At 43.3% G+C, this 17331-nt stretch overlaps 8 protein-coding genes across 8 annotated transcripts; 5 read left to right on the forward strand and 3 right to left on the reverse strand.

The window, feature by feature from the left end:
- Positions 1–238: 238 nt before the first annotated feature.
- Positions 239–1343, forward strand: O0I10_004383 (uncharacterized protein; the record flags this gene model as incomplete). The annotated part of the gene is made up of 6 exons (XM_058484442.1): positions 239–350; positions 407–600; positions 652–753; positions 807–953; positions 1006–1062; positions 1143–1343. 6 exons carry the CDS (start codon positions 239–241, stop codon positions 1341–1343), a joined length of 813 nt encoding a protein of 270 aa, XP_058344703.1.
- Positions 1344–1353: 10 nt separating this feature from the next.
- On the reverse strand, positions 1354–2507 carry O0I10_004384 (uncharacterized protein; the record flags this gene model as incomplete). The annotated part of the gene is made up of 4 exons (XM_058484443.1): positions 1354–1551; positions 1607–1803; positions 1893–2129; positions 2225–2507. The coding sequence occupies 4 exons, from the start codon at positions 2505–2507 to the stop codon at positions 1354–1356; spliced, it is 915 nt and encodes a 304-aa protein (XP_058344704.1).
- Positions 2508–2919: 412 nt separating this feature from the next.
- Positions 2920–3642, forward strand: O0I10_004385 (uncharacterized protein; the record flags this gene model as incomplete). Its single annotated transcript, XM_058484444.1, has 1 exon — positions 2920–3642. One exon carries the CDS (start codon positions 2920–2922, stop codon positions 3640–3642), a length of 723 nt encoding a protein of 240 aa, XP_058344705.1.
- Positions 3643–5513: 1871 nt separating this feature from the next.
- Positions 5514–5867, forward strand: O0I10_004386 (uncharacterized protein; the record flags this gene model as incomplete). Its single annotated transcript, XM_058484445.1, has 2 exons — positions 5514–5520; positions 5575–5867. 2 exons carry the CDS (start codon positions 5514–5516, stop codon positions 5865–5867), a joined length of 300 nt encoding a protein of 99 aa, XP_058344706.1.
- An 844-nt stretch (positions 5868–6711) lies between these two features.
- Positions 6712–10173, reverse strand: O0I10_004387 (uncharacterized protein; the record flags this gene model as incomplete). Its single annotated transcript, XM_058484446.1, has 13 exons — positions 6712–6765; positions 6831–6911; positions 6967–7057; positions 7125–7253; positions 7309–7413; positions 7471–7721; positions 7776–8102; positions 8171–8623; positions 8685–8872; positions 8931–9168; positions 9232–9294; positions 9352–9441; positions 9502–10173. 13 exons carry the CDS (start codon positions 10171–10173, stop codon positions 6712–6714), a joined length of 2742 nt encoding a protein of 913 aa, XP_058344707.1.
- Positions 10174–11346: 1173 nt separating this feature from the next.
- Positions 11347–12734, forward strand: O0I10_004388 (uncharacterized protein; the record flags this gene model as incomplete). The annotated part of the gene is made up of 9 exons (XM_058484447.1): positions 11347–11417; positions 11471–11576; positions 11650–11723; positions 11799–11817; positions 11876–12077; positions 12142–12221; positions 12276–12344; positions 12411–12508; positions 12569–12734. 9 exons carry the CDS (start codon positions 11347–11349, stop codon positions 12732–12734), a joined length of 885 nt encoding a protein of 294 aa, XP_058344708.1.
- A 67-nt stretch (positions 12735–12801) lies between these two features.
- On the reverse strand, positions 12802–13289 carry O0I10_004389 (60S ribosomal protein L44; the record flags this gene model as incomplete). The annotated part of the gene is made up of 3 exons (XM_058484448.1): positions 12802–12896; positions 12966–13188; positions 13287–13289. 3 exons carry the CDS (start codon positions 13287–13289, stop codon positions 12802–12804), a joined length of 321 nt encoding a protein of 106 aa, XP_058344709.1.
- Positions 13290–14540: 1251 nt separating this feature from the next.
- O0I10_004390 (uncharacterized protein) lies at positions 14541–16239 on the forward strand (the record flags this gene model as incomplete). Its single annotated transcript, XM_058484449.1, has 3 exons — positions 14541–14569; positions 14658–15619; positions 15683–16239. The coding sequence occupies 3 exons, from the start codon at positions 14541–14543 to the stop codon at positions 16237–16239; spliced, it is 1548 nt and encodes a 515-aa protein (XP_058344710.1).
- Between the last annotated feature and the right edge of the window lie 1092 nt (positions 16240–17331).

A 17331-nucleotide genomic window follows, 5' to 3' on the forward strand; every position in this document is an offset into this window, starting at 1 on the left:
AGTTGTAATTAATTATAGAGAATGTAGTATTGTCCCTCTCATTACACATCTAAACGAGCCATAATATCCTAATTTGTGGTTTATTTACATAACGATGACGATACATGGTAGATAGTCTTGCCACTACGATTATGCATCAGAGGACAGCCTGGCCGTGGAGTTGGGAGGTTAATTATGGAAATGCCGTCAACACCGCATACATATCAATTCTCTTTTTTCTCTCTCTCACTTGGTCGTCATGGCTGGCAGCAATGAGTTTTCCGCCATTCTCCTTATTCCAATCGCCATTTGTGTCCTTGGGATCCTAGTTCTACTCGAGATACGCAAGCAACAACAACAACGATCAGATGGTACTAGTTGAGATGCGTGTTCCCAATAGCCTTACGCTAACCCCCCACGGTTGAAGATACGTATTCTACTCAGGCAGTAGGAGATTTCAGCGAGGAAGAGGATTATCTGGATGATACCATACAAGAGGATGTGGCCGAACAAGGAGAAGATGTGGGAGAAGGATCATCTACAGCCGTACGAGTGAAAAAGATTGGCAAGAAGAAAGGTGAAAAGTTAAGGAGGAAAGAGCAAATGCGACAATATCATGAGGTATGAATGATGATATGAGGGTATGTTTATGGTACTAAACTTGACATTTAGTACATGAATCAACAACGAGAATTGCGTCGAGCACAGGATGAGATATTGGAAGAAGAGTTTAGAAGGCGAAAAGCAGAGGAAGCCATTCGTCGAGCACAAGAGGTATGATCCATGGACATTCTCCACTTGCTTTAATACTGATCATGGCACATTAGGAAGAAAAAAGGAAAAAGCAACAAGCAAAAAAGGCCAAGCAAGAAGAAAAGGAACGACAAAAGCGAGAGAAGGCTGAGGAAAAGGAATTGAAAAAGAAGCGATCAAGGTTTGAAAAGTATCAAGGTCGCATAACGGATGCTGTCAAGGTAAATTACAAGGATCTTTTAAGGATTGCAAATGATTCATTGATTTATTTAGAACATGCGTGTGTGCACGATGGAATCGCTAAGTGACGTCGTTAGGCTTACTCCCGAGGTAAATAGTTGGCTACATAAGGAACTCGAAAAAGAGCTGTCGATGCTGATGATATGGCTGTCATGCGGGTTAATATATAGGAAACAGAAGAGATCCTTCGTGAGCTCTGTGCCACATCACCCGAATTCTCATTATCTCTCTGGTCTGGATCCACATTCATGTTTATCACCGAGAAAGATTATGGGCGGATATCAGCCTATCTGCTGAAGAATGGCAAGACCCCAATCAAGCAAGCTGGTTCACATCTCATTTCAATATTGACAAGTGGAGAAGAGGAATAAAACAGCAATGCTATATATGGAGCTTGGTAATAACGTCTCGTAATCCCATCATGATTTCCAAATCGTCGGCGGGCTTCTCGGCAGTGGAATTCAGGGCAATGCTTGAAAGTTTGGATGTAAGCTCATCTAGCTCATTGGCAACGGTATCCTTGGAGTCATCGCTTGGGTTGGTGGATGATGGGGAAAAGTACTTTAGCAACTTGATGATCTAATAAAAGAATCAATAAACCATCTATGTATATACATATCTATCCATGACTTACTTGAACGATTTGATCCATATTCTTATCCTGTTTCCCCTCTTCTACCATGGATGAACCTTGTTCTTGTCGTTTTGCAATGAGCAAGTCTAGTCTAGATTCGGCAAGTCGTAAGGGGGATCTTGTTTGTCGCTGTCGTAGAGAGCCTGGAAGTTGATCATCGCTGGAAGAAGATAGCCCTGGTCGCATCACTTTGGCACCTGTGAAAATTTCCCTTTATGGTCAGCCGAATGTCTCTCTCTCTCTGTGCATGTACGTTTCTTATGTAATCGTGCTTCGTACAACTTACCAGCTTCAAGAACAGCAAGAACGGTATCGACATTGCTTGATATCACAGCCAAATCAAGAGGTTTGTTGCCAATAATATCACCCATTGGATTGTTCACATCAGCCCCCCAGCGGATAAGAAGCCGTACAACATCTGCCTTGCCACCTGCACAAGCAACCAATAAAGGAGTCCTCAATTTGGAATCACGCACCAGATCCGGATTCACATTGGGTTTTGTGTATGTGAGTATATGGTTGACTATTTGATAATAAACGAGTTAGTACCGGGGTGGTCGTGAACGGCAATACCATTAGCCTCGCCTATCAAATGATAAGCAAGGGCAACACACATACCTTTATCAACATCGCCAATGGAGCATGCGGACATGAGCTCTTCACGCTCACGGTTATTCACAAACATGTGCTTCAATTTGGTAGTGGAGACGCGAGCCCTGGATCGGTCGTTGCCATTGATACGGTTGAAAGCTGTCTTGTGTAGCCGCATAATGTCGCTAGGTGTCCTTGATTCGGAAAGCGCAGGAGACATGTGTTGACGAATAGGAGGTTGTGATCGAGCGGTCAATGATAGATGAGCAGTGGATTGGGCATGTTGGCTTGACGACGAGCTTCCGTGCATATTGCAGACGATGTGTGGGGGAGGAAGAAAGGTGATACAAAGGATCCGATCCTGACTCAAAAAGTATTTCAAATATCGCCCTCGTCTCGTTTGTGCCATTATTCATAATGCGATATCCCATCTCAGCGAATCACATGAAAGTACGTACCTGAATATGGTTTCTCTCAAAAGGGGATGTCTGAAACTCATATACTAAGCATAATGGAATCAATCACTGATAGATGATTGCGGGTTGTCAAGAATGATGCCATCACAGTGATCGAGCTATTGGAGAATAAGGTGGGAAACGAGGAGGTCGGAAACAGAGGTGTAAAAGTGGATGTTGTACAACGATGAATGTAAGTTTATTGCACCACAAAACTAATTAACCAATTCACTTTTTTTCTTTTCACTTCAAGTACATACACTTTCCATGACCGATAATCAATCCATTACATCCAACGAGTCCTATAACCAACCTACAACCTCTTCAGAGAATGCTGACAGCAGACGATCAACAACACAAGACGACATTTCACTTGAATCCATGTCAGCCATGATAGCTGCAGCTATAGAGATGTCCAGTAAAGGTCGTGGAGCGTCTTCTTTATCTCTCGGTCATGCATCTATTATTCCTTCTTCAAGCTCAACTACAACAACAACAGCTCAAATTAACCGAAGCAGGAGTACCAGTGTACGTTCCTTTTTCACAGGCTCATCTCGCCAATCAGCTCCATCGCAATCAAAGACAAAGACCACCACCAACAACATTGAAAAGACAACGAGTATGACAGCTCGACCCAAACGAAGCAGTAGTATGAGTAGTCAACATAGCCTTCCTACACCAAGGCGTTCCTCGTCAGCTTCGACCCATCGTTATCCAGCTAGATTTTCTTGGCTGATCAACCCACCCTCCTCCTCCTCCACAACAACCCCAACACAAGAAACATCCAAAAACATCAATGATGCCATTGTTGAAGAACCAAGACCATCAGAAGAAGACATTGATGATGGAAAACGTGAGCTCATGTACAGAGGTATTCGAGTCAAAGAAATCAAAACCACTCTCAAGACCATGGTAGTGCCACATGAAGTAGAACGACCCATGCCAAATGTAAAAATAGAAAGACCATCCTTTGCTCGAATAAACTATTAATGACGGCATTTTCGTATGCTTACTTGTGTTGTTGCCATGATAATCATGTCACATTTTGGCATTCTCAGAGGCTGGGATTTATGCATACCAATTTATCGAATCATGCACCATTTCATGTATCAACCCCCCTTCCTCTTTGTGATTACATTACCCGCCCACCATCCACATAAACAAGGATGTTGTCACCTACATGCATGATGGCCATGCTTCCAACATCTTTCTCTCCGATCATAATGATTGATTACTGGCATTGTCAAATACCCAAGTACAATAATTGGATGCACCAACAATCGTTCAGGATGAAAGCATAAAGGTCAAGTTGACAATCGATACACATGTTGTATATACCCCAATTCCTTCCCTCCCATCCACAAACCAATATTCAGGTCCATACTCATATGTAGAATTCGTTTGTATTGAAAACAAGTTGCTACACGTATATAAAGCTGCTTCTATACAATGGCTATCTGCTGTTCATTTAAAACGAGGCTGCAAGGCAGGTTGCTGCAAGTAAGCTGAGACACTGGGGTAAAGACCTTACTCATGGCAACTGCTGTTACGGCTGGTGTTGGCCAAGGATTGTACAAGTGAAGGTGTCGTGTCAAGAAACGCGAGTGTTGTTAGTGGGGTGCACACGCCATGGACTTGCCATTCAGTCAAAGGCAATCGGATCAAGGCAATTGTACGATGGACATGATGGGTTGAAGCAGGGCAATCGTTCGCAGGTGGCAGTTGTATACTTGAATGGGGCAACAGTTGAGAATGGGAGGAACTAGAGTCTTTTTATAAACATGGATGGCGAAGGGGTGCAGGTTGCTGTAAAGATAAAATCTACGAGATTGTAATGTAGCATTGGAAAAACGTGTAAGCATGTTGCTAGAGCACTATCCATACGTAGAGGTAGATCGTACATAAGAAGGGAAATGCATGATTCAAAGGAGGGCATGTAATGGTGTATAGGTATGATCCATTCTAATAGCTAGGGATTTTCTTCGGAGATGGATCAAGCCATGGTTACTATAAAGACATTTATATCGGATGAATCATTGATGATGCAGAATACTTTCCTGCTCTCATGGATGAAAGACTTTAGGTTTCTCCCACACTACACCACCCGCTGCTTTCATTGCTATCATCCTAAGTGAATGAAACCTTTCACATGTAAAGAGCCCTTCGGCAGAATTGCTACTATCAATTCGACCCGTCATTATTAATGACCAAGGCTCGCTTCAGCATTGCGTTCATCAGCTTTTATTATGCACGTCTTTTCAACGAGGCACAAAGATATCCCCACATTCAGGTACATCATATTCAACCCCCGGTATGATTATCGCTCATTGCATTGTTACCACTAGCGGATGATGCAGCAGCAACTTATTTGTGTACAAGTCCATGATCACTCATCTTCTAGTATTATCCATCGCCAACATGATGGATCACTTGTAGCCGACACCTCCTCTCGCGTCTTTGTTGTAAACATTCATCGGACTTGCCACTAAGAATAAAATTGAACCTTCTCACCTGATGCAAGCTATCCTCCAAGAATTCGGAAAAGTGGCCGTTAAGGATTGGCATAAGCGGAGATGACATCAGGGAGGAGGTATGCTGTGTCACATAGCGTGCTTTGACATCGCCGTTTCGAATACCACTCATATGCTGTGTTCATCTTTTGCATTCTTGTTTGTGAGTCCAGCAAGAGGTTGCTCTCGGTCTTGTTCTCGGTTAGGCTTGATGGCAACGTAATTTCCTTTTCTCAGCTCACTCGGCCTTGCATTACTCACACGCTTGCATACTATATAAAAAGGCGATGATTGATGCTGCGTTTTACCCTTAGTTCTCATTCCATTTAGCACAGTTATCATCGCTTCATTATGTCAAGTAAGTAGTAAATGTAGGCACCTGGAGTTTTTTGTACTAATCAACAATCAATAGCCAAATTCGAAGTCCGTGTGTTTTACAAGCCATTGTTTGACGAGGACGATATCATGCAGCATATTCGAGATCTTGAAGAAAGCATTGGAGCCACTATGAAAGTCGCTTATTTACCATCTGATGGTGTAGCAGACAACGACAAAGGCTTTTCGTGTGAAGTCAACGCCACCCAATTGGAATCTTTCTTTAGAGAATATTACCAGGATCTCGCCAAGGTCACTGCATTGGGACCCGTTCCCGAGGACGCCAAAGAATTGATGGAAGAAATCATACCTCAATATATTACCCCATAAGCTACTCGAGCTGAAGCAGATGAATAAATATAGTGTCATATCACAGGCATGTTTTCCACCGTATTTGCTGGATTTCGTTGGTTTCATTTGCATGTATGGTGGACGTATACGTAAGTAACAATTCACAACCACAATTCTCGCAGGATGAGGAATAATAATGAAAAGCATATGGGAGATGGCAGAAGTTGAAGCTGGTGCGGTGTAGTTAATGACGTGTATGCATCGGCAAGTTTAATCTGTACCTACAACTACATGATTGTGTACGTGAAAGCTTGATGGTTTATGCACGTCATGTGATTTTACCGCTTTACGGCATGATCCTCCTACTCATCAACCGCCGTATATTGCTAAAAGAGCTTTCTTACAGGATCTTAATACAAAAAAGGGAGGCGAGTTAAACTATCGAATTTGGGCTTTGTTCAAGACACAATGAATCAATAAGACCCTTTCTCTTCTTTGCATTCGCCATACCGTAAATCTTTCTATAATACAATGCATCACATGTCCACAAACGATGAGATCCAACTCCTAAGGAAGCATCGGTAACATAGGTAGCATCATTACTCCATAGGTAGTGTGCAACGAGAAATCAAAAGTTACGAGCGAAGCGAGTAACCCGAGCCGCTGGCCTTCTTTTTAGTAATCGACGAACAGCCATATGCCTTTACACGTTGTGCTTACAGGCCATCTTGCGTTCAAAAAGCCAAAACCCAAATGCATTTTCTGGTAAAAACGAATACTACGCCGAATCCAGTAGTGCTATAATGCGATATTCGGCTCACATCCCTCTCATCCAAACCATGATCCTTCGTATCGTTTGTTTTGGTAAACACAGGTATATATCTCACTCATCTTTAATGTCCCTTTCTTCTTTTGCTAGCAATTCTAACCTCTCCATCTATTCGTAGATACATAAATAATTGATTAGCATTCGAGTGGACTCGTTGTATCCATTATCCTTACCTCTAATGTTTCAATCCTTTCTTTCAGCTTGCTTATCATCTGCTGTTGTTCTTGGACTTGCTTCTTGCAGTGATTTTGAGCCTGTAAAATATCATTAAATGAGTGGTGTTTCCATAAAGATGACGTTCTACGTTACCTTTTCCTCCTCCTCCAGGATGTTGCTAGGAGATGCGGTTTGCAGTTCGGCCATTTTGGTCTTTAAACGGTCCTGTTCAGCCTCCAATTCACTGACAGAAGCAAATAGGATGTTTAGTTTTGGGCATAAACACACACACAAGGGTCCCTCCACATTACCTTTGTCGAGCACTTAGTTTTTGGTTTTCCGATTGCAAACTTTCAACGAGTTCTTCCATGCTTCGCCATTGAGATAGGAGTCCTTTGATGTACTCTTTTTGTTCTTCAAGATGGGTCGTGTCTTCTTGCCTAAAGGAATAGGATCAATACATGCGTTCATGGTAAATCGTAAAATCATGCTTACCATAATAGCATTTGCTTGGTCAACTGCATTACACGATGCTCGTTTTCTTCCGCTTTCTCCAATAACGGCTCATGTGTTTTAAGCTCACTCTCCAATTCGAATACGCTATATCAAGCATGCATGTCAATAAGGCATTCCATCATAAAATCCCATGATACCTACCGCTTTTGAGCTTCAAGGAGTTCTGCATTTTGAGCTTCAGCCGCTTTTTCATATTCTTGCAGTTTTTGCCTCGCCTCTTCCATATCGGCTTGCCACTTTTTGCGTGCTTCTCGATATCCACGTAGCTTCTCGGATTGTTCATTCTCCCAATTGACGTGCTTTTGCTTTGTGCGTGCAGATTCAGTCTTGAGCTTGTTCAGGGCTGTCGTAGCTTGCTTGAGCTGTGCTCGCAGCATTCGAGTTGCATTATACTATTCGATCATCCATGAGAGACTTTATCACATGATTTCAATCACATTACTTACTGTGCGTTGTCGTTCAGCTTCGACTGAGCTATCAACCATGTGTTCACGATGCAAACGACCCATGTGTTGAAGGTGTTGTTGCTTGACAAACAATTCAAAGTTGAGCTCATTTCTTAGCAATAGGACCTCACGCTTGAGAGCAGCAATCAAAAGCCTTGTTTCAGGGGATATATTTGAAGATGCCAAAGATGTCTCGGACGCGTTGCCATGGTTTGCACGGAGCTCATCTGCTGTCGCTGCTGATACTGTGAGCGTGATAGGATCTGCAATGACAGGTGATGTCGATGTCGATGGGGATGGTGATGCAAAAGATTCAAGGCCAGCATCCTTTATGAATTTGAAGTGTTGGTTTTCATCATCCCATAACATGGATACCCTTTGTGCAAATAACGTACCCATACATCATCGCCGATTAATACTTCAGTGCCGCTCCTCAATGCTTGATGCATATCCAAAATGTTCTTGATAGCCTTGTTGGATCTCCTGTCACGGGTCATCAATGAATCGTTGCCAAGGTCGACTTGCACTGTGGCTGTGGGTGGTTCATCACGTGATGGTTTTCCTTCTTCATGATGATGAGGAGGATGGGTATACTGCTGATCGTCTTCGGATACATTCTCTGTGTGAGCCCACACGGATTCATCAAGCAAATCCTCTTGTTGTTCTCGTTTTTGCTCCTTGCCGGTGCTGAATGCCACACGTGATGCCGCATTGGTCAAATCCAAACTCATAATTTGCGCTATCACATCGGGTGGTTCCATTTTCATCCACCTTGATCGGTCGGTCAATTCACTCTCCGTATCCATGGTCACCAAGCTTGGATGTAACATATGCCGTGAGACTTGTGCCTATGATTAGGTTGGTTACTCGCCATCGGGTAATAAAGATGCGCCGAAGAGGATCACTTACAATTGTACGCGTGCGGAATGTTTCTTCATCAAATTCTTCAGGTATATCAAACTTGTTCTCCTCAAAGTACGCATATGGCTTGTGAAGGAACTTCAAAAAGTTGCATGGATAAAGGCCATAGAGTGACGTAAAGAAAGGACCCGTTTGCGGATTGGAAGGAGGTGCTGATAGTTTCGAAAAGGTATAATCTAAAAAGCCATCCATGTTACTTTTTGTATAGCCTTTGACTAGTAAAGAGATATTTACCAGCACAATCCCATCCATCAGCTGCTTTCCGCGTCGCCGATGTGCTGCTGCTGTTGGGTTCTTCTTCCTTTGTAATGCCTTGCTTTTGGCGTAAATCACGTAGTTGGTCCCAGCAGAGTGCTCTTGCAAAGATATAGAATAGTTGTGGAAGGTATGGTGGCAACGATGTACACATACGAGGGAGGAGCATAATCAAGTTGGTCACAGAAATGGCGATCAAGGTTGTAGAGTTGTCGTACTAGCGAAAAAATGCTCAATGAGATCGCTCCATACGATAAGCAACTTGGATGAATAGACTCACCATGAGTGATTTCAGCATAGAAGTAAAGAGCTCGGTCTCCAAGATTTCATGCAAATGCGTACGCTATATCCAGAGATTAATAACATTGCCATAGAAACGCTATCTCGTCGCCATACCAACCTTGCGTAAGAGGAATTCGCTCAACAAGTACACGATTTGAAGACGATGTTTACTGGAAAGGAAATAATCATTCAAGACCATGAAAAGGCGCTGATCGAACAAAAGAAGGTATCAATATCACGAACGATTCCTTGCTAACAACAAACGTACCTTAGTCTCGGATGCTCCATAGTTTAAAAGTACAGCTACAAGATTCTTTGACCATTCATCCTGCTCCAGATCCAATAATGCTTGATGTTGTTGGCGTAGTTGAGTTGTTTCATCCTGCTCATACGACTGTTCCAGTAGATCCTCTTCGCGTTTGTGGTGGTTTTCGGACCATGCAAGATACTCATTGACGATCATGCGAACAAACTCATCGCTCGAGTCGAGCACCATGCTTTCAGTGACGATACTCTTGGCTTCGTTTTTCACCTTGTCGATATACGATGTCGTTTGCAATATCGGCATCAAGATAGGCTTCCACCAGTCGTTACACACTCGTCGAGGCTGCAAAATAGGTAAAAGTTGCCGAACAAAGCGAAGGATCAGGTAGTGTTGATTATGCACTCGTTGAGCTTCAGGTTTGGCTGACACGACATTGACCAGCTTGTGCGATAGAATCTGGGAATGACATGTCTGAACAAGTTCGTTTGACAATCGATCAATGGCAGCTGTCTCGGCTGTAGCAGTGGTCGATGTTGAAGTGCCTGGATTGGAGTTGTCAGATTGCTGCACCAAATACTCGTCGATTTCGTCCAAAGTTGCTTGACCGTCCGATTCAGCTGTGGCTGTGCGAATGGCATGGCTTATTGAACGCTGTATATCGCGAAGCGTTACCATTTATCGCTGAAAGAGGTAGGTGTGTGCAAGAGAAGGAGAAAGAGAAGGGAACAAGAGATAAAAGGAAAGGTAGCCTAAATGCTTTTCAACGCACGCATCGAGTATGTGTCACCTGAGTTGACTCAGACAAAGTGGAATGACATGGGATTTAAGCCGAATGCTCTACTATGCATACAGCAGGCTATCAAGATGAAGCCCGGCGCACTCATAAGGAAGATGACCACCAGTCGAGAAGGATCCCAAGATGAAGAATACATGGTGCTATCTATGTACTATACATACACCTTTCCCCCTTGTGTTTGATTTTGATATCATCATTCATTCATAATACATAATAGACATTCCTTTCAAATAACGCGTTATTGTATTCCTATATCGGGTTTTATGGGTCGTTTGGGATTGTGTTTTGGCGTGAAACTAGCTTAGGTGGTGGAGCACAGTTTTCAACTGCTGTAGTAGGAAACCTACATACACGATGGTGTTGTTGCTTCATTAAGCAACATGTTCAGGGTTTTACCTAATAAAGAGATCCTCCAAGTAGACGAACAATGATTACAGCGATAATGAAAGTGGGATAACAATGAATAAACCTAAAGCTCATCACAAAGAGTACTAGTACACGGATTGCCCACAAAGAACTCGTTGGACCTTAAAAGGAGTCTACAATCAAAGAGTGTTATGATGAAAGAAAGATGTACATATGCATGGGGGGGGGGTAAAAGGATGGGCGACGGCATCTTTTATATGTATAGGTGGACGTGTATATTTCTGTGATCAGAAAAAGAAAAGGAAAGGGTGATAGCAAATTGCTAGTTTGAAACTTAAGGACCACATGCATAAAAGTTACAGAGACAAGTAGTATATAAAACAGCAAGAGACACAAAGCCATGAATCAGGTTTATTGGCTGTCATGAACGTTGTTGCCTCAGGCTTTAATCATTACACGGTCAACATGGTTGCCAAAAAAGGATTGCAGGTTTCTGTAATTATGGATACTATGAGATTTATTGTCTTGCATGATTGTTGCCAGTGAGATGTAAAAAGCGGAGCATGTGTATTACAGTGACATTGATGGTCCTGTTGAAGCTGTACAGCAAGCCTTGATGATAAAGGGGTATACATGTCATGATGATGGTCCACCTACGTCAAACGGTTTGGGTGGAGAATTAAACGATGAGTCAAATTGCGGATTTTATTGGAGAAAGGGAAACGGCGGTAAATCAACACGCATTATCCAGCGTCGCGTTTCCATGAATCCAACACGTACACTTTTTTCACGTATGAACGGCCTCGCTAGCAGACGACTCTTGAACGACGGCAATGCCATTCCCTTGGTTGGCTTTGGTGTCTACAATACCAGACCTGGAAAGGAGACAGAACAATCGGTCCTTTGGGCACTTGATGTAAGTTCTTGTTGCATGCCATGGCCACCCACGTCCATGCTCCCAGCTAACCCACATTGCCATGCGTTCATAGGCTGGTTATCGTCATATTGATACTGCCACTATTTATGAAAACGAAAAGAGTGTTGGTGATGCGCTCAAGAAAACGTAAGGTGTCTTATGGGTATATGCTATGTACGCATTATCTTATCTAAAACATGTTGGCTATCATCAATCACTTAGCAACGTCCCACGTGAAGAGGTATAGTAAAGCAGATGCTAATGGCGCGAGATACAAAACTTAATCATGCATCTATTAGATCTTTGTCACTACAAAGTTGTGGGATACATCGCAGGGTTATCAAGAAGCCAAGGCAGCCTTTGAGAAGAGCATCACGGCCCTAGGTCTTGATTACATTGATCTCTATTTGGTGCATAGCCCCTCCCCTGGCAAGAAGCTACGTCTCGAAAGTTGGAAAGCCTTGGAAGAGATCCAAAAGTCAGGCAAAGTCAAGAGCATTGGTAAGCAAGCAACAAGAAAGGTCATCACCAAGCAAAACGTATTCATCAAAGAGGGAGAAAACAGGTGTCAGTAACTATGGTATCCATCATCTCAAGGAATTGCTTGAGGTCTGCACTGTCAAGCCTGCAGTGAATCAAATTGAGGCAAGTAACAAGCCGACTACATACACGATACGTCATCTTAACCATTGTCAATAGATCTCACCTTATCTTGCTCGTACCGAGATTGAAAGGTTTTGCAAGGAGCATGGTATCTTGTTGGAAGCTGTAAGGTTACAGGGATGATGATGACCATCGATTGCTGTACGATTAACAATCATTGGTTGCTTTTAGTTTTCTCCACTGACAATGGGTGAGAAGCTCAAGGATGATCGCTTGGTGGCAATAGCCAAGAAATACAACAAGACAACCGCCCAAGTCTTGATCCGCTGGTAATGAATGCAATCTCTTTCATTACGTTTTCTCTTACTCATGTATACTCCTTATCTTAGGTCCATCCAACATGGCTATGTGCCATTGCCTAAATCAGTCCACAAGGAACGCATCGAAAGTAACGCCCAAGTGTTTGACTTTGAGATCAGCGAAGAGGATATGAAGCAGTTGGATAAGTTTGATGAATACTTTGTGACCGAATGGGATCCCACACGTTACGACTAAATAAAAACATGGACTTTTTTTTGGATCAAGCTGAAGTTTATTCTGTCGCGACGTATGATTAACGAGCTTAGAAGACGAGAGCGGCACCCTTAGTCTTCTTGTCACCACCCAACTCGAAGTGCTTGCAGCGCTTGATAGGAAGTTGCATCTTGTACTTGCAGGCTAGAGAACATTCCATAGTTTAGTTCACCCGATAATGAGCCGAATAAATACATTGTATATAACAATTACCAGTGCATTCAAGACGAAGGACGATCTTCTTGGTAGTCTTTGCCTTCTTGTGGAAAACGGGCTTGGTTTGACCACCATAACCGGATTGCTTACGGTCGTAACGTCTCTTACCCTGGGCGTAGAGAGAGGCCTTACCAGTCTTGTACTGGGTGACCTTGTGGGGAGTGTGCTTTCTGCACTTCTTGCCCTTGCAGAAGGTGTTTCTGGTCTTGGGAATGTTAACCTGAAATTATCGAATCCATCCATCCATTAGTCAATCCATCCCTTCTTGGTCATCCATCCATCCATTCATCGTCTATCTTGTTGCTGATTTATTCGTACCATCGCGAACCGATATGAAAGAGGGGGAGGCAATCTTTGGGCCACCTACCTCCTCCACCAAGATGCCCCCTCCCCACGCTGCTCGCACAACTCCCACCGGACCTTGGATTGTCCGGACCATTTCACCTCTTAACGTCACGGCAATTCCGAATCCGGTTTTCCCGATGATTTCATTATCAATGCATTCATTCAACACCCTCTCTATAAAACACGCTTCATTTTTATACGTGTGCTGTTTCTTCATTATCATCATAACAATAAAGAGTCATCGTCATTTGATATGTATTCTTCTCTTGTTTTGCGCAGCAATCCATGCAACACAATAACAACAAACACATACACAACACACATGGTGCCACCAACTTTTGGTGGTGATGCAAAAGAGATCAACATCAGCGTTACACTTTAACACAATGTGCTAACCAACCTAAACTATTGGATATGAATCACCGGAACATGTACAAAATGAAATGAACGATGAGGCTATACATATAAACCAAAGCTATCAATGAATGATGATGGATGGATCATCCCACCACATGTATGCCACTGCACGTCAAGGCATTGCAATGTAGGAGGGCATTTTGGTTAAATAGCTGCTGCGCATTACAGTAATATACACATGTGCAACAGCGGCAAACTATTTCAAAAAGGACTGATTGAATTGACGAGTAGCCAGGGACAAGCAGAAGATCTCCCCCTTTTTGCATGATTATTTTTTGATCCAAGATCAACAATGACGAGCGGTAGCATCCAAGTGATTAAGATAGCATCACAGTAGTAACTATGAAGATTTATGGGTGGTGATTGGAATGAAAACGATACATCGAGGGAGAGCCAGAAGCAATGAAGACTTTTCGTAGTAGTGCACAGGTCAACTAACAAGTATGCAAACCCTGCATGCATGCTTAATATTTGTATGTTGGTAGGTGTGTGAGAGTGAGGTGTGTCCAAGGTTTAACGTCATTCATATACAAGATGATACCGCATATCGCCATTGCATACAACATGCTCCAGACCCATATTACCCTCTCTCTCTCTCTCTCTCTCTCTCTCTCTCTCTCTCTTTATTGATCCTTATTGTTATTCCGTTAAGCGGCGAAAACAAAACTGAGTTGGGTGCGTGTGTAGCTGTGCTTTCAAAATTTGTCGATTTAAAAAGGAGAGTCCTTGGAAGAAGCCGTCTCGGCGCGTTGTTTTCTCTCTCTCACTCTCACACACACTCCTCACTTGTCTTTTGTGTGGTTTCTCGCCATGCTTGCTACTCCCAAAGTCTACCCAAAGTATGTTGTCCCCTGCTCAACCCATGTCCTCATTCCTTTGTCAATCTGCTTCTTGTGTCATGTTCTAATGGCGCGTTGACTTGTCTAGAAAAATGGCAGCACTTGCATCGCTTGACAATCGACCTGATGACCTCCGTAAGGTGGAAAAGTACTCCAGCAGCCTTGGTGAAAGAGGTGTTGATGATGTAGAGAACATGCCAAGTCCAGGGGCTGCAAGATGTCGATTATCCAATGCTCTTGGTGATGTATCACCTTTGAACGGCATTCATCATTCATTGTCTCCTCCTTCTTCCACACGTATTACCACTGCGACAATCAAGCCAAAGATTCAACAAAGACGCAAACGCATGTCACCTGAACAGCTTCGATTGATGAGTCGTCGTATTGATCCAAAGCAGCCTTTACCATCACCCCATACATCGCCTTCCAAGCCAGCTTTACCTGTACTTTACAGCCCTTCCCCTCGCAAACGTAGTCGCCTTCAACAAAAACAACCCAAATGTCCTATACCATCCACTACGCTCCCTTCTTTTCATTCACCAAAGCCTCAACTCTTTCAGACATGTTTTGATATATGGCCTGGTGCTCCTTCATTGGGTGATTTGAATCATGATAATGTCAAATGTTTGAGTGAATTGCTCAAGGTGCGTCTTTCGCAAGCCAAGTTTCGATTGATTGCTGCTCTCGAAGCCAATGATGATGGCCGTAATGATCCACTCTATGCACAACTCAAGACCGAAAGCGATGACTCTTGGCCTTTTACTATGATGATGCGTCAAAAGATTACCCTGTCTCATAAACGACATCAATCCACGCTTCCAGTCACTGTCGGCAATGGAAAGAATCTTACATTCCAACCACGTCAACGCCGTGCACCAGGATCATCCGCAGCAACTTCTTTGCGTAACAATGTCAGACTCGTCACCGATGATACCGGTAAACTCTCTGTGGCTGTCACTCCACCCGCTTCACCGGCAAACAGCAAAAAACGCAAACGACCGGCCACCTCCAATGCTGCCAAAAAGTCCAACAAGACTAAATCAGAAGATGGTAATGACTTTTTGGACCCTTTCTTATGCCTTGTTGTTCTTTTTACTTATATGTAACGATTAGCTACAACACATCCATTTGCTTGTCAACCATGCAACAAACGATACAAGAACCGAAGCGGCTTGATGTACCATCTTCAACGTTGCAAAGCTACCATCAATTGTATTTGTGATCAGCAGGATATTGAAAAGCCCATGGTCCTTTGTGATACTTGTGATTGTTGGTTCCATACAGCATGTGTTGAAATCACCACGCATGAATCATTCTCATGTCCACGTTGCTCTCCTCCACCTCCACCTCCACCGCCTCAAGTCGTCAAAATGGAACAACAACAGCAAGACGAACAACAACAACAACAACAAACGACACCCGTGCTTGTACCCACGGCGGATATGCAAGATCCAAATTGGTGGCCCATGCTTCCAGTCACAGAGGACACCTCACCGTGGAACTTGTCTGATTTGCCACCCTCCCTGTTGTTTTCGGATCCATTGACGCTTCCGGAAGAAGAAATCGGTTTAATGACCCCGTCTTCAATCGTCACCAATGCACAGCAAGATCAATCCGATAATGGCTGGTTCGAATTTGCAAACTTTGATGACGATTTCACTTGTGAATAATAATGAAAAAAAAAAGATATCCTTCCACCCTCATAGTTACATTATCCCCCATCATCCCCCCCTTGATACTTTTGCATTTGTGAAAAATAAACCTTTCATGTTCATCTTGTACAATAATCTTGATTCCGTATCACACCATAGCAGCAGCACACAGCGCATGGGATTGTTCTTTGTTCAACTTGTCACAAAGACACACGAACATCTTTATGCACTGGAGTTACAGAATAACGATGATCCTACTATCCAGCTACTACGTGCCATTGATTTGTATGTTCGGTGGTATAGACCCTTCTTTGTTTCACAATGTTTATTGGATAAAGTATTATAGTACAAAATAGCAAGAGGTGGATATGGTACAAAAGCAAAAGGATGGCACACATGGAAGACATCATTAGTATTGGAAGGTATCATTTGCGTCATCGCAAGCTTGCCATCAAGATCTCCCAGACGGCTGGAAAGAGGGTAGGGGAAGGGAAAGAGGGTAGGGAAAAGGAAAGAGGGTAGGGGAAGGGAAAGAAGGTAGGAAAAGGGAAAGAGGGTAGGGAAAAGGAAAGAGGGTAGGGGAAGGGAAAGAAGGTAGGAAAAGGGAAAGAGGGTAGGGAAAGGACAAGAGAGTAGGAAAAGCGAAAGAGAGCAAGGAAGGGCAAAAGAGAAGGAAAGAGGGTAGGGAAAGGACAAGAGAGTAGGAAAAGCGAAAGAGAGCAAGGAAGGGCAAACGAGAAGGAAAGAGAGAAGGAAAAGAACAAGAGAGAAGGAAAAGGACAAGAGAGAAGGGAAAGGACAAGAGAGAAGGAAAAGGACAAGAGAGAAGGAAAAGGACAAGAGAGAAGGGAAAAGACAAGAAAGAAGGAAAGGGAAAGGGAAAGAGAGAAGGGTAAGGGAAAGGGGGAAGCAAAGAAAAGAAAGCCGCCTGGGATGCCCATCCCTCACCTATGTGCAATAAAAGAGATGTCAGTTCAGCAAGATGAAAGCATAAAAAGAAGTGCACTTACCGCTCTCGGGTGGGGCAGGCAAAGAAAGCAAGCAAAGCTGACGCATTCATCTTTTTCGTTTTCATCTATTATGCAGCTCACTTGATTGCTATACAACTTG

This window comes from Lichtheimia ornata (assembly GCF_029851405.1).
Source record: "Lichtheimia ornata isolate CBS 291.66 chromosome Unknown scaffold00016, whole genome shotgun sequence".
Lineage (NCBI taxonomy): Eukaryota > Fungi > Mucoromycota > Mucoromycetes > Mucorales > Lichtheimiaceae > Lichtheimia > Lichtheimia ornata.